We start from the raw sequence: 13963 nt of genomic DNA on the forward strand, positions 1-13963 counted from the left end.
TGCTCTGTTGTATGGGCGTTAACGTTCATCTCGTTAAAGACGATTCGCTGATGCGCAAACGAAAACGATAGATATATAGATAGAGAAAGAGAAGGGAGAGAGATTATACGCAACTTTGAGACATCGCTTGTTTCTTGATCCAGAAACACTTTACTAAAAAAGAAAATACAACCATTTCTCTAAATATTCTCTTATATATTTACAATGCTAAAATTATAAAGAAATTGATATATATTTTTTAATAATTGTTTCATTAAATCTTATTGAATGTGTATGTACTAATACCGCATGATACTATTACAAAAAATTGATTCAATTATGATGACGTCAGATTCGTCATCTTTTACATTACAATATCTTCGCCCCGCATACTCGAGCTTATTCGACTAGCGAAGAGCTGTTCCTCTCTCTTTCTCTCCGTGCATCTCAGTTTACGTTAGAAGATGCTTATTAAATTGTGTCATCCACGAATAAGGGCTAACGCGCTGCATCCAATTTGTGCCGCTTAATTAATTCCCTCCAATTTATTCCCCGAGACCGGCCAATAAAGAAACCGGGACCCGCGCCCGCTCGACGGTCAACGAGTGCCGCCGATGCCACCGCAATATATTGTCCCTAATGAAATCTTCGTTTAATCGCGAGCTTTTCCGACGTATGTACGCGACGTCAATTGCGGCAGCTCCACGAATTTCTCGAGCCCCCGTCGCTCTCCGTAGCCGCCATCGCTGCACGCGATGCACAATGATGCACACACATACTATGTTGCATTGATACGGTCATCCATCGTTTCTCTTTTCGAGAAAAAGAGGAGCAAATAACTGCATGTTACAACATAATTAATACATTTTACTCTTGTTAAAACTGAAATTTATTTATTTTTACGGATATATCGTACTGTTTTTATCTTTTTTTCTATTATTTTTTACAAAATATATAATTAAAATACCAAAATACTATAATTTTATAATACTATGATTTTTATAAATCTTACTCACTGTTTATTTGTCATAAAAATAATATAATTAGGAATATTAAATTTTTTATTGTTGCAAAAATTCTTTTTTGTTATTATCGGTCATTCTAGTATTATCGTACTAGTAATATTGTATAACTCTTTTCTCTAACTATTAAAAACGCGCGAATAGCGTTCAAAGTAAAAAAAATGCTGCGCAAAGTAATGATTTCAGAAAAGAATGTGAACACATATGTTTGCTTTATTTGATATTAATATTTTATTAATACTTTTGATATTGATATTTGTGTGTGTGTGAATGCAAATATTTATAATATAATTCTATTAAATTCAGTCATATCTGAATATCATGTGTGGAGAATTTGTGACGTCGCGTTCGCATTGAAATAGAAGCGCGAAGAGCGGAAAGAAAGATGGGAAGAGGGAGGGAGGGGAAGCGCGACGGAAGTTAATTACAAAATTATCGCTTTTAATTGCGATTCCTGATATTTGCGCAATGGCGCGGCGGTGCAAGCGCGCGATTGTCGTCGCGTGCCGAATTATTGGATGTTGACGTCACCGCCGCTGTCGCCGTTGCCGAACCCCCTCCGACATGCGGCATCGCTTTGCTCATAATTGCCGGCACCAATTATGCAATTAGCGCCGCGCTCTAATGAGCGCGCAGTGTCATATACACACGGAATCTAAACACCCGGCTATTCGACACGCATTGTTCGCGCGCAGTGTGCTGAACCCCGTGTCTTCATTCGCCTCCAAGATATACGCCCCCATCTGGTTTAGCTTTCATTAACCGCATTATGCGTGTATTTTCAACGATATATCAACTCATAAGATTATTCCTTAGATTATTCCCCGTGCGGTTAATGTTCTCTACCAGCAGAAATATATAAATTTAACGTCTAAACTGTTTAGCAGCGTCTATTGGACTATAAAATGTCTCAAGCAATAATGGGCATATATAAAAAAAAAAAACGATTGAAATTAATTATTTATAATTAATCATAAACTTTCGTTTAAATAAAATATTTGAATATATATGTATGTATGTCTGAAACATAATAATTGGATTTATTAATCAACATGATAATTTAAAAAGAATTATCAAAGAAAGAGATGCTTGTCTGTGTGATTGAAAGAATAATTAAAGTTTTCAAACTTTTATTAATTATTATTTTAAATGCCTTTAAATCGCTTGTAGAATTTTTAAATGATATCGAGTTATACTTTTCTCTATGGAACTACATATACAAGGTGTCTATTCAAATCTCGTAAAAAAATTCTCTGAATATTCCCTGATGGTCCAGATATTTTTGTTCAAAATTCCAGATAAAAAGAATATTTTAAAGATTTTTTTTTTGGTGCAATTTTCTAAAATAAGTTTTTTTATTGTACGCGTTTTTTAGTGCTTTTTACTTACACGAAAAAAAAAAAAACATAAAGCCACTTAAATTTCAAGTGCTAGATTTACAAATGTACCGAAAAAAGAAAACTGAATAGCTTTCGTTAAGATAAAAATTTTTAACTTGCGTAACATTTTCATTTTTTATCACTAAAAATTAAAATAAAGAATATGTATTGTATATTCAATATTTTGTTAACATATTAAATATATAAACAATAGAAATATATTTTCAACACATAATACAACTTGGCTTATCGGCGGATTGCAAACTACTTACAGTATAAGAACAAAATTATTAAAGAGAGAATTTTTTTGAAAATTTTCTGAGTTCCAATAAAATTCCATGATAATTGCCTGATTTTTCCAAATATAAAAAAATTTCCTGAGATTTCCAGGTTTTCCATGTTTTCTTTCAAGGAGTAGACACTTTGATATATATAAATTTTTTAATCCTATGTTATGTATAATTTAAATATTTAGATAAAACTCGGGATAAGTCCCACGATAAACTTTTTTTTATTATAATAAGACTGAATAAAAAAATACTGTTCTCCACTACTGTTCGTAATTGCTCGCTCTTCATTTCGAATATCATCGCAGTCTCTTTTGTTATCGGCCTCGGTAAACGCCCGGGCACAGCGTATAACGAGCGTGTAACAAATCCGATGGCGTGTGCCAACGTGTAAACACACTCCGCAACACTCGAAGCCGCAATCCCTTCGCCCTCGCACGCAGTGGGGCGCCACCGCATCGGTGATCGCACAATAAAACACTGGCATAATATTTCGCCCGGCTGGTTGAACACCGCAAATATACTCTAGGACCACATGCCGGCCCTATTTTGCGGAGGGTGAGAAGGATATAGCAAAGAGAAAGAGGGGGCGGGGGAGAGAAGGGAGCAAGGGGCGAGAGAGACGCGTATGCTGGCGCGCGAGAGTGGAATCTGCGAGCAGCCCCCGCGGTGGCCCCCCTTTCTCCCCCTCTCGTGTGCCGCAGGGACACCCGCGGGCCTCGTGTCCCCCTTCGCGGATTAGCTTCGCTACATTTCGTCCCTTCTGTCGGTACGTATGTCCCGTCATTATGCGCCTAACTCTCTGCAAACGCAAAACCAATAGCACCATCATCCACAGCAGATGAATTTATGGGAATCGGAGGATGAGTGGATTGCGATTGTTGCCTAGAGTTTCCTGGATCGCGATAAATCGGCTGCTTGTTTCCACGATTAATCGTCGGATATTTGATAGCTATGTGGTAAAATGCATGGGAGATATATATGTTTATAATTTCTTAAAAACTAATCTCTCTCTTAATGTATATTGTGTGTATGTGTTGTGTATATATGAGTATTAAAATAAAAAATATTCACTTTTTCTAACGTTTAGAGTGTTCTCGATTCAATTTGAAGAGATATGAACTCTGTTTTATTAATATTAGAATCAGTAATTGGAAATATTATAGCAATAATAAATTATATTTTTTATAATACTCTATATGTGATACACTCTTAGGTGCTCTTTAAAATATCTAAAATTTAACAAAGTAAGATGAATGAATAATAGAATATGCATTTTTAAAATTTTACGTGTTGAATTAACTAAGATATTAAGAATATATTTGTTTTTTTGTTTCACCGACAAGGGAGGCTACTCCCTTGTGCGGACAAAGTAACACAATTTAATATCACGTTAAATGTATATTCCGTAAAAGTACATTTAAGTACGTAAGGGAGGGAGGGGAGTGAGACTCTCTCTCTATATAGCCGACGAGCCGTTTTCGCCGTAGGTCAGACGGCTGAAACGAGAATTGCTCGAATTTTGTTAAGTTTGGCAGCAATTACTTTTGATACCCGACACGCGGGCGCCGTAATTGCGTTGGGCCAAGCAGAACGCGCGACGGGAGAGGGGTAATAATTCGCTAATATCAATTTCAAATTTCAATTAGTATCATCTCGACGTCCGCCTCTGCGCTTCTCCCGCTTTCTCTCTCTTTCACTCTGTCCCTCTCTATTCGCGGACCCCACAGGAACACGCCATGATCTAAAATTCAATTTGTCCCTTCGTACCGGAGAGCCGCAAAGAGAGAAGGAGAGACACAGCGCAACGGCGGCTGATAGAGGGAGACACGGGAGACGAAGGGGAGACGTCGCGATGGAGCGAGCGAGATAAACAGCCGCATAGAGTGATAAGGGCAACGGCGGCGAGGGGGAAAGGGGATCGGGTATAGTTAGTGTGTACACCGGTTCTCTAAAGCCACTCGCGTGCACGCCGTTATATAACGAGAGAGAAACGATGGGCGACGGCGGCCGGGCCCCGTAGGCACGCGCATGCGCGACATGCCGACCCATTATAAATTGATAACTTCGCCGTTTATTAAGTTCCACGACCGATGCCTGCTTAGGCAAAGAGCCCTCTCTACGCGCCGTGCTACTCGCTCTCTCTCTCTCTCTCTCTCTCTCTCCCTCTCTTTCTCTTACTCTCTTCCTCTCTCCCTCTCTCGCCTCGTATGCAGCTCTCTTCTCTCGCCGATATATACATTATTTATTTACACGAGTTTACAATCCCTCTAATGGGGATTGACGTAATCGGCCACCCATCCGCTTTCCTCTCCCCGCCACCCCCTCCCCCACGTATAACCGCCCACCCCGCTGCAGCACGCCGCTATCGCGCTCCCTCTTAATCATATTTCACCCCGCTTTCGAAAATCCGCGCGTCGCACGGTGAAATCGGAAGTGGCTCCGATTCTCTGCTCTCCACGAGGAGTCATCGCGATACCCCCTCAGCACAACATTAGGATTAAAAAAATCTGTAGATACATAAGGCGATTAGACGTATATCTATTATTTAATTTCATAAGAAAAAGTCCATGTTTCTTTGCCGATAATTCTCCGACGATAATCATGACAGAAGTTTTGTCTTTAGTACTTCAAAAAATTCAAATTTCTGGTATTTTTAAATTGATCTGATATCTAAATTTTGACAAATTATTTATGATAAAAAGCTATATATTTATTGCCGGATTTTATTTATCTATTAAGCAAGATAAAGAGGATTAATATCTCGCCTATACATACTTTTATCCTAAAATTATTTTATAACGCAAGGAAACTCGTCGCTCGCTCGAACCACTGGTCGTGGAAACCTTTTTTTTTTTTTTTCGCGCGAAAGAGATTATGAAATCAATTGACATTGACGCGTGTGGTTGCAGATTGGCGCGGTCCACGCCCACCAGCCGAACAATAACCACCACCAGCACCATCAGCAGCAACAGCAGCAACAGCAACCGTCGAGTCAACCGCAGGTGCCGGGTGCTGGCGCGGGGGGGGCCGGCGGGCCGGGGGGCGGCGCGGCGGTGGCCAGGGCCGGAAGCATGTTCTGCTACCACTGCCCCCCGGGCCTCCCGGCGCCGCGATTACCGCCGTCCCTGGAGTATCCTTTCGCCCCGACTCACCCCTGTAAGTAAAAATTCGATTCTTCCTCCTGCGGGCGCGCAACGATATTTTTTATCTCCCTAGTGGTCCCCCTCGTCGATTTTCGATCGGCGTCAAGTCGACCGTATAGCTTTTTCATACTGATAAAAATAGATATTACGCGAAGTTTTTGGATTTATTCGCGCGCTTATTCGTTGAGAAGGGGATAGTTTTTAATAATAACATTTTTTTTCGCGCATCGAGAAATGATGTGAAACTCTCACGGAAAACTTTAATAGAGAAACAGATGGAGCGTAAAAAAACTGCATATACGGAGAGAATACATTTGCAAATCGAATCGTCTACAAATCTTGATCTCTCCATTCGCAAGTTCAACTTTTTCAATCTCAAACTGATACGTCCCTCAAATAGGCGATATTGTTTTTCGTGAGAAAAATCCCACGTTTTCGAGATAATTTCCATGAGAGAGATGACAATAGGCAAAACGGAAGAAAGAATAGATACGAGCGGCGCGGAGAAAGAACGAGACACCGGGTATACAACGGGGAGTGTGGCGAGGGAAAAGGGGGAAGGGACGAAGGGAGGGCAGACTGATTGTACCGGCACTTGCGCTCTAGCGGAACACATCGATGAAGTTACATTACTGACTAGACCGAGTTACGCAAAGTGGACGCTACAAACTGGACGGCCGCTAAACTTAATTTGCACTTCGAGCCAACTTCCAGTTAAACCGCGTCCCGCCGGCAGTCGAACCGAGTCACACTATCCAAGAACTTCGAATGCCAGTTTGTCTATTCACAGATCGTTTTCCAAGTCGCGTCCCATTCCCGGTGACAAATTTTCGGATCGCAATCTATCAAACCGACGATAATCAATGATAATAATAAGCCTGTTCTCTCATCATGTTTGATTAGCAATGATGCTTTAGCCTTATCGAGTTACAACATAATCGCACGCGATAACACGAGAGATTATTAATTTTTTGAATTATATTAATTTTACTCGAGAAAGAGAGAGAGAGAGAGAGAGAGAGAGAGAGAGAGAGAGAGAGAGAGAGAGAGAGAGAAATATTAATCCAGTTTCGAAAATTTTTCGTCGCTTCCGATTATAATAAATTTGGTCATTCTATTGCGATTTTTAAAGCGCATAAAATGCTTAGTGACAGACAAAATAAATAAATAAATAAATATGTAACGATATTAAAGATTTATATTAATATAATAAAGCAAGAAAAGAAACTTTACTAGTCTTTTATTTTTTATTGTCTAGTTATAAATATAACTAGTTATAAATAACTTTTAAATTCATAAAAATATCAAAATAATTTCAACTAAATAACAAAACGCCGTATACATCACAATATTAACTTTGACAAGATTTAGACCAAGTTTAATAAAGGCATGAAATTAGGAAATTTGTGTTACTTTATCCTCTTTTTAGCCTTTGCCACAAAATATATGTCAAATATACGTCAAATAAAAAGAAAATAATCCGTCGCTTATTTTACGGAATATAAATTCGCGGGGAATTTAGGAACGTGGGAAGTATATACGCGCGCTATTCTTTATATTCTCTTTAAAACACAACGCCCATTGAGGCTCATAAATGTGGGAGAGACGGCGATCTCTCCTCTCCGGTAGATGATCGAACAGGGCGTCGAGGTGGACGCGGGGGCACAGGGGAAGGGGGGAACGGGTGTCCTCAGGGACGTCCGGGCACCCTTCCAGCTACCGATTGCCCCCTTCTTCCCCTCTTCTACTTCCCCCTCCCCCCTCCCTCTCTCTGGTCCCCGCCGGCTCGTAGCCTTCTCCCTGGTCTCCTCTACCCCCCGTTGGGATAAACAGATTAGGTAACTACGTGATAAGTCGGTAAGTGGGTTCACTCGGCCCACGGTCCAGACCCACCGACATTCGCTCTAACATCTAACTACCTCGTTAGTGTCATTAGTAACGGTCGGGGTGTCATTAGATTTCGTTCTCTACGTGTAGTTTTTCCACGGGTCTCCACCACGAGTCCCCTCCCTCACGGGGACTGCCACCGAGGACGAGACCTGCAGTTCGCAAATGCAACGGATACGGACAATCATGGAGGGCGCGTGTGATGCGCGTTTGGAATAATTTTGAATTGTTCATCCCCCCTCCGATATGTGTGTCTACCCGTGTGAAATCAGCGTAGAGTGCAGAATTTGAATAACATGAAATTCGAGTTGAATTTCATATTAATTTAGTAGTTAATTTTCTCGAAGATGGAACTTTGCCCGAAAGAATTTTTATTTTTCTTTTTATTTCGAAGGATCTAATTTTTCATATTGATCTCAAATTTCGACGTGCAATATTTCAGTTTATTTAAAACAAGGTATATATACATATATTATACATATATATGTATACATATTAATAATTGTATGTACTACATGTTATGCCAAGGAATCGAAATTTAATAGCTTAAGGCAATAATTTCTGAATTAAGGGCTTATTAAATTTTATCTGAGAGAAAGTATAAATATATATCTCAGTTATGTTGATAATGCGATTTTACGTTTCGTCAGGAAATGACACACGCAAATTAACGATACTCTTCGCTTCCCGTGCGCGAAAAATTAATCACCTCGCTTTGTGTTTTCTGCCGACGGGTAGACAAAGCGTCAATGACGACGAAGCGTGTCGTGAAAGAAAGGCGCGCGTGCGTCCTGAGCGCAAAAGTCACCGGATCTCTCTATCTTTCTCTGTCTGTCTGTCTCTCTCTCTCTCTCTGTCTCTGTCTCTATCTCTCTTTCTTCCGTGTACCCGAGGCACTACTAATAAATTGGATCAGACCGACTCCCGATGAGTTGTACGAGTTGTCTGGATCCGGGCTTTACTTCGGCCCGACTCTAATCTAAGATCTTGAGTGGATTTCAGTTTGGGGCACCGGCAAATTTATTTAGCCGCCGCGGTCGTCGCCCGATTCGCTTCTCTGTCTTCGTTTCCTCCGCAGTAACAACGACGGTTGTTACTTATCAATACGAGAACGTGAAAAAAATCTTTCGGGCTTTGCAGAATAACGCTACACATATATTGTCATTATATATATTTTATATATCGTAGTTCACCATAAATTTGAGAGAAAGAATTTCTCTTGCGTTTATTTATAAATTAAAAGAATATTGAAAGATTCAAAGAGAGAAAAACGAATATCAAACGCTGTTATTGATAAAATTACATTATTTTATACATTCGTCGTTTTATGCCTTAGACCATCGAAGGCAGATATAAATTTTGCTTCACAATTAGATTTATATTATAATTTTCTGAATGATTGCATGCGACAAATAAGGGATAGTACATTTGCGTACTAAATCAATGTAATTCGTAAGACAAAGAAATTCATAATTGGTATGATAATTATATACAACGGAACACGAAAATCAAGTTTCAAGTGCATCCGCAAGTCCGCAATGTCGTTAAACGTGCTGATAAAATATCGGCGGTCTGAAAATCCTCGTATCGTTTATTTTCGCGTGCGGCTTAGAACGAAAATCCTCGCGCGGATCCTCGTTGATATTAATTTTGCAAACGATACGAGAGATCGTGGCGACTATAGCGTATAATTGCACGTCCGCGACAGTTATGAAAGTTCAGTGGCATCGAGGCGAAGTATCTCGTCCCTGTGGATGCAACTATATGGGTAAATCGGCTGCATTGTGATGGCGCAACACCATCACGTCGTTATCCTCATCTCACTTACTCCCCTTGTTACTGTTATCATTCTCTGTCGAGAGGGAGAAAGAGTGAAAGAGAAAGAGAGACGCGGAGAGAGAGAGAGTAAAAGAGAGAGAGAGGAGGAGGAGGAGGAGGAGGAGGAGGAAGAGACATTGTGCGAGCAAGCGAGAGATAGCCGGGCGGCGGAGAGAGAGTGGCATGAATTTTTATGAGCTTAGGAAATTAATTTGTGTTTTTCGCTAAGCCCCGGCTTAGCGCCGCGGTAATTAATTGCGCTGATTGTTCTGCATCATTGATGAGCGGTTCCGGCCGCTTCGTAACGTCTGCTCCCACTTCGCGGTCTCGTTGTATGCGCGTATATCCGACCAATGCCTTTATATCGACGCTTCACTTTTCGACGCTTTGCGTAGATGTATGCGTACATACATACACGCGACCGCAGTTAACCACGCTTTTTCCGAATACTTTTAATTAACATGTCTCGTCTGGCCGCGTAATTACAAAATGCATATAGTAGAAACATGAAAAATATATATATATATATATATATATATATATATATATATATATATAAAGAAAGAAAATTGGTGTAGTTATATATGTATATACTGAAAAGTTTTTGTTCAAATGTTATGAAATCACAGAGCATACTGTAAATTTTTTAATGAAATACTTGAATTTGTATACCGATGGTTTCGGAAAACAAAAAGGTGTAGAGACAATATACTCGAAATCCGATACAAAGAGAATCCAGTGCAAGAATTCAAGAATCGCCCTTGCAAATTTCTAAATTGCATTAAATCAAATTAGATTAAGCAGAAAGATATAAGTATGTATGTGTATGCGAATGTGATTCTTCTTAAAATGAAATATCTAAACTTATACTTACATTAATAAACTTTCAATCAATATATCTTGTCGTGAGAAGGCCTTATGTTGATCATTTTATTTTGTGCAATAACGCTTACCGTATAAATTTGAAAACTCCGCAAGATTGTCAGTAACTCACAAGTTTCTTCAAGTTATCGAGTTTCCCCAACCCTAGTCAAGCACAGTCAAATATGCGAAGTACCGAACTAACAATAAGTAAGTTCCATTGGAACTTCGCAAATTCGAATCTGTCAAGAATTAAAAGGCGAAACTTTGTCGAATTAATTCGTCTAAAATAGATCGGGAGAGAAATGGATTTTTTTTATATATATATTGGTAATAACGTCCATTATATACAGTTTACTATGGCTGCACATGTATTCAGCAATAAAAAAACTGATTCTTATATTTTTGATAATCTATGAAAAAAATTTAATTAAATTACTTTGATAATATTTATTACTACCACTTATCGCGATTTTTTATTACCTAGCTTGCAAAATCTCGTGATTATTACTTTTGTTTTATTAATACTAAATTGTTTTTCTAACCGTTAAATTATTAGTGTAAGTTAAAATCTGCGCAAATTATGAATTATAAACCGCGCGCGCGCGTTTTATTAAAACGGTTACTTTTTATTCCTCCCGGCCTTCGTTGCAGATACTAGTTACTCCGCCTATCATCCGGCACTACACGGAGTTGGCGAGGATTCCTTCGTGAGGAGGAAACAACGGCGGAATAGGACTACTTTCACCCTTCAGCAACTGGAGGAACTCGAGTCCGCCTTCGCGCAGACTCACTACCCGGATGTCTTTACGAGGGAAGATTTGGCTATGAAGATTAATCTCACGGAGGCTAGAGTACAGGTGAATATCAAAAGCTTTTCAATTTACAACCTGATTATATTTCTTTCGGATTATAAATATATATTTCAAACATGTCCAGAGAATAGCTGAATATTGTTCAATTATTATTATTTTTTTATTATAATTTTATTATAATACAATGATTACAAAATTTTCTTATAATAAAGTTATAAGAAAATTATATATAATTATGTATGTATAATAAAATATTTTTATTTACTCTCTTTTATTTTGTCACTGCAAATGCTTGCACATATCTTACTACATACAACATGTAACAGTATGTTTGTAATGATTAAATTATAAAACGATCTATTGGTATAAGAGAGATGAATAAATTCACGGTAAAAGAGCAACTGTATATTATATTTAAGGATACATTAAAACAGGTTACTTGAAAGTATGCTAATCACGTTGTATAATCACGTTTATTCGATAACGTGAAAGCACGTGTATTAAAACTTCACAGAATATTCGCGTCTGAGAGCATTGGCAGTTTAATCTTTTAATGCGTCTCAGCGCATTGAGATTGGATTTCGCGTTTTAATGCGATGAGAAAATTACGCGCGGCAACCCGGTAATTTTTTGTCCGCCTCTGTAGCGTTAAAAGTAGAGAAATTCCGAGAGCATTTTTCACTGCACGCGTTTTTGTATAATATTTCGCACAACACATAATAGAATGTATTATCTGCGCCTATGTATACATCCATTAATATTCACAAATGGTTATTTCGCAAAAATATGTTAAAGCATGCTTTGGACAAACCTTTTTCAATTTTTATTTATCTATTTGTTTTATTATTTAAAACATCTATTTTTAACGTGTTATGAGTAGATAAAGAGAATACGCAACAGTTAGAATAAAAGCATGTTAGATTTAACAACTAATTGAATAAAAAGAATCTCTGTAAAAAAGATTGGCAATAATGATCGATTGTTTGGTTGTACGGCGGTAATACCGCCGCAAAAGCGATAACATATATACAGAAGGGCGGAAAGATGAAGGAGGGGAGGGGGAGGGGGGAGAAGGGGCCCGGACCCCCAAGGGGCGAGCTGACACCCTCGACCTGACGTAATCTTCTGACAGAGTAAGCCGGTAATCTCCGGGATTACTTTGTACTCCTGGCCTCACGTCCTCACGGCCATATTTACTCACGCCGCTGTAATTCGCGCTGAGAATCCCTGTAGTAACGGCGATTCCCTAAAATCCAGTCGGAACATTTGCGGAGGATATCTGATTACCAATGGCGGCTTTTGATTTCTCGACAGACACCGACGTGAGTCTTCGTCGAATTGCAAATAGTTTTCGACAGAGTTTGAAAATTCAGAGTTAAATATCTCGATACTAAATATAATCTTTCTCTTGCTTTTCAATCATGTATTATTACATGAATTAATTGCGATTGTTATTTTACAAAATGTAATATCGCTCGCACATTACCGGAGGAGTCATAAATATCCCGACACCTATCTTGACTTGTGAAGGATCCTCGATCACAAAGTGATAAGAGGCTGTTCTAAGAGACAGCGCATTGTGCGGATTGCGAAGCCGAGGAGAAGGCTGCAATTTCTCTCTCTTTATGAGAGGGGGAGAGGGAGAGAGAGAGAGAGAAAGACGTTAGAGCATATGTACACGTTACAATGAAAGAGACAGAAGGGAGACGGCGAAGAAGGTGTGGAGAGGGGAGGAGAGAGTTGGTCTGGCTGTGACGCAATTACGGCGCAGACTCATTGTTTCATTAGCAAAGACAAAGGGAATCTGGAATAATGGACAAATAGGCGCGTTTATGTAGCGCCCGTCCTCTCTTCTCCAGACTCCAATTAGAATCTCTTAGAGGGGGGTAGCGGCGGGGGCGCGGATGGCGGGGGTTGTAGGAGGGTTCGCTATGTATCGCCGAGGCACGTACCGCGCACGTCGTCTCGTCACCCAAACGACGGGCGTGCGTATATTTCCTCGCACATACGTATTATTCGCTTGCGAATCGTGCGTGTTCGGGAGTACGGGAGGTGCACATGTGCCAAATGGCAATTACTGTCATGCGTGAATTAGACGGGACGCGCCGCGTCAAACGCCACGCCGCACCGCTCGCACCTGCGTTCGCCCTGGACCAGGGATGCTGGACGCTATTACATATCGGCTCTCCCATTCTCGACGATTGAATTTTACAAATCATCTCTCTTTCTCTATTTATTACACGTTTTTTTTTTTTAGAATTGTAAAATGTAAAAAATTTTAGATAATAGAAAAAAGATAACGTGGAATATTATTGCATACTCTTTTATCAAGATAATTAATAAAAATATTTAAAATTTCGGATTGTCAAGTATTAAAAAATGAAAAAAGAATATTTATAAACACATGTGATTAAAAAGGCTCTTTTTATGATGGAAAAACTGTTGAAAAAAAGAACAGCTTTTCGTGAATTATCATCAATTATCGTTTTCATTGTTTCTAAAAAGCGTAATGCAGCGATACGTGCGATCGGTAATCCCATAACAAACAGCAATACATTAACAAGGGTGCGTCCGATCAAAAATGTTTTACCAGTGACGAGGTCGAGCCACGCCATTATCAACGAATTTCGGATTAAATTCATATTGAAAAAGGAAAAAAAAAAAATGGAGAGGAGAGAGATATCGCGCGAGGGTGGAAAGGAAAACGACGACGGTCCCTACGGAACCATGGCTTTGTTCCCAGCTATTACTCGCCCCCCCCCCCCCCCC

The 13963-nt window shown here is 39.5% G+C and overlaps 2 protein-coding genes across 2 annotated transcripts in view; one reads left to right on the plus strand and one right to left on the minus strand.

The window, feature by feature from the left end:
• LOC115245771 overlaps window positions 1-13963 on the minus strand; it is an 83314-nt gene that overhangs the window by 44747 nt on the left and 24604 nt on the right. The window lies entirely within an intron of this gene.
• The window catches only part of LOC115245770 (cone-rod homeobox protein), a 15914-nt gene continuing 7692 nt past the window's right edge, over window positions 5742-13963 (plus strand). The window contains exons 1-2 of the mRNA XM_029824242.1: window positions 5742-5826; window positions 11034-11239. Coding sequence (XP_029680102.1) covers window positions 5742-5826; window positions 11034-11239 — 291 coding nt within the window. The remainder of the gene's footprint in view (window positions 5827-11033; window positions 11240-13963) is intronic.

The sequence above is a fragment of the Formica exsecta genome, unplaced genomic scaffold, assembly GCF_003651465.1.
Source record: "Formica exsecta isolate Colony F162 unplaced genomic scaffold, ASM365146v1 scaffold13, whole genome shotgun sequence".
Lineage (NCBI taxonomy): Eukaryota > Metazoa > Arthropoda > Insecta > Hymenoptera > Formicidae > Formica > Formica exsecta.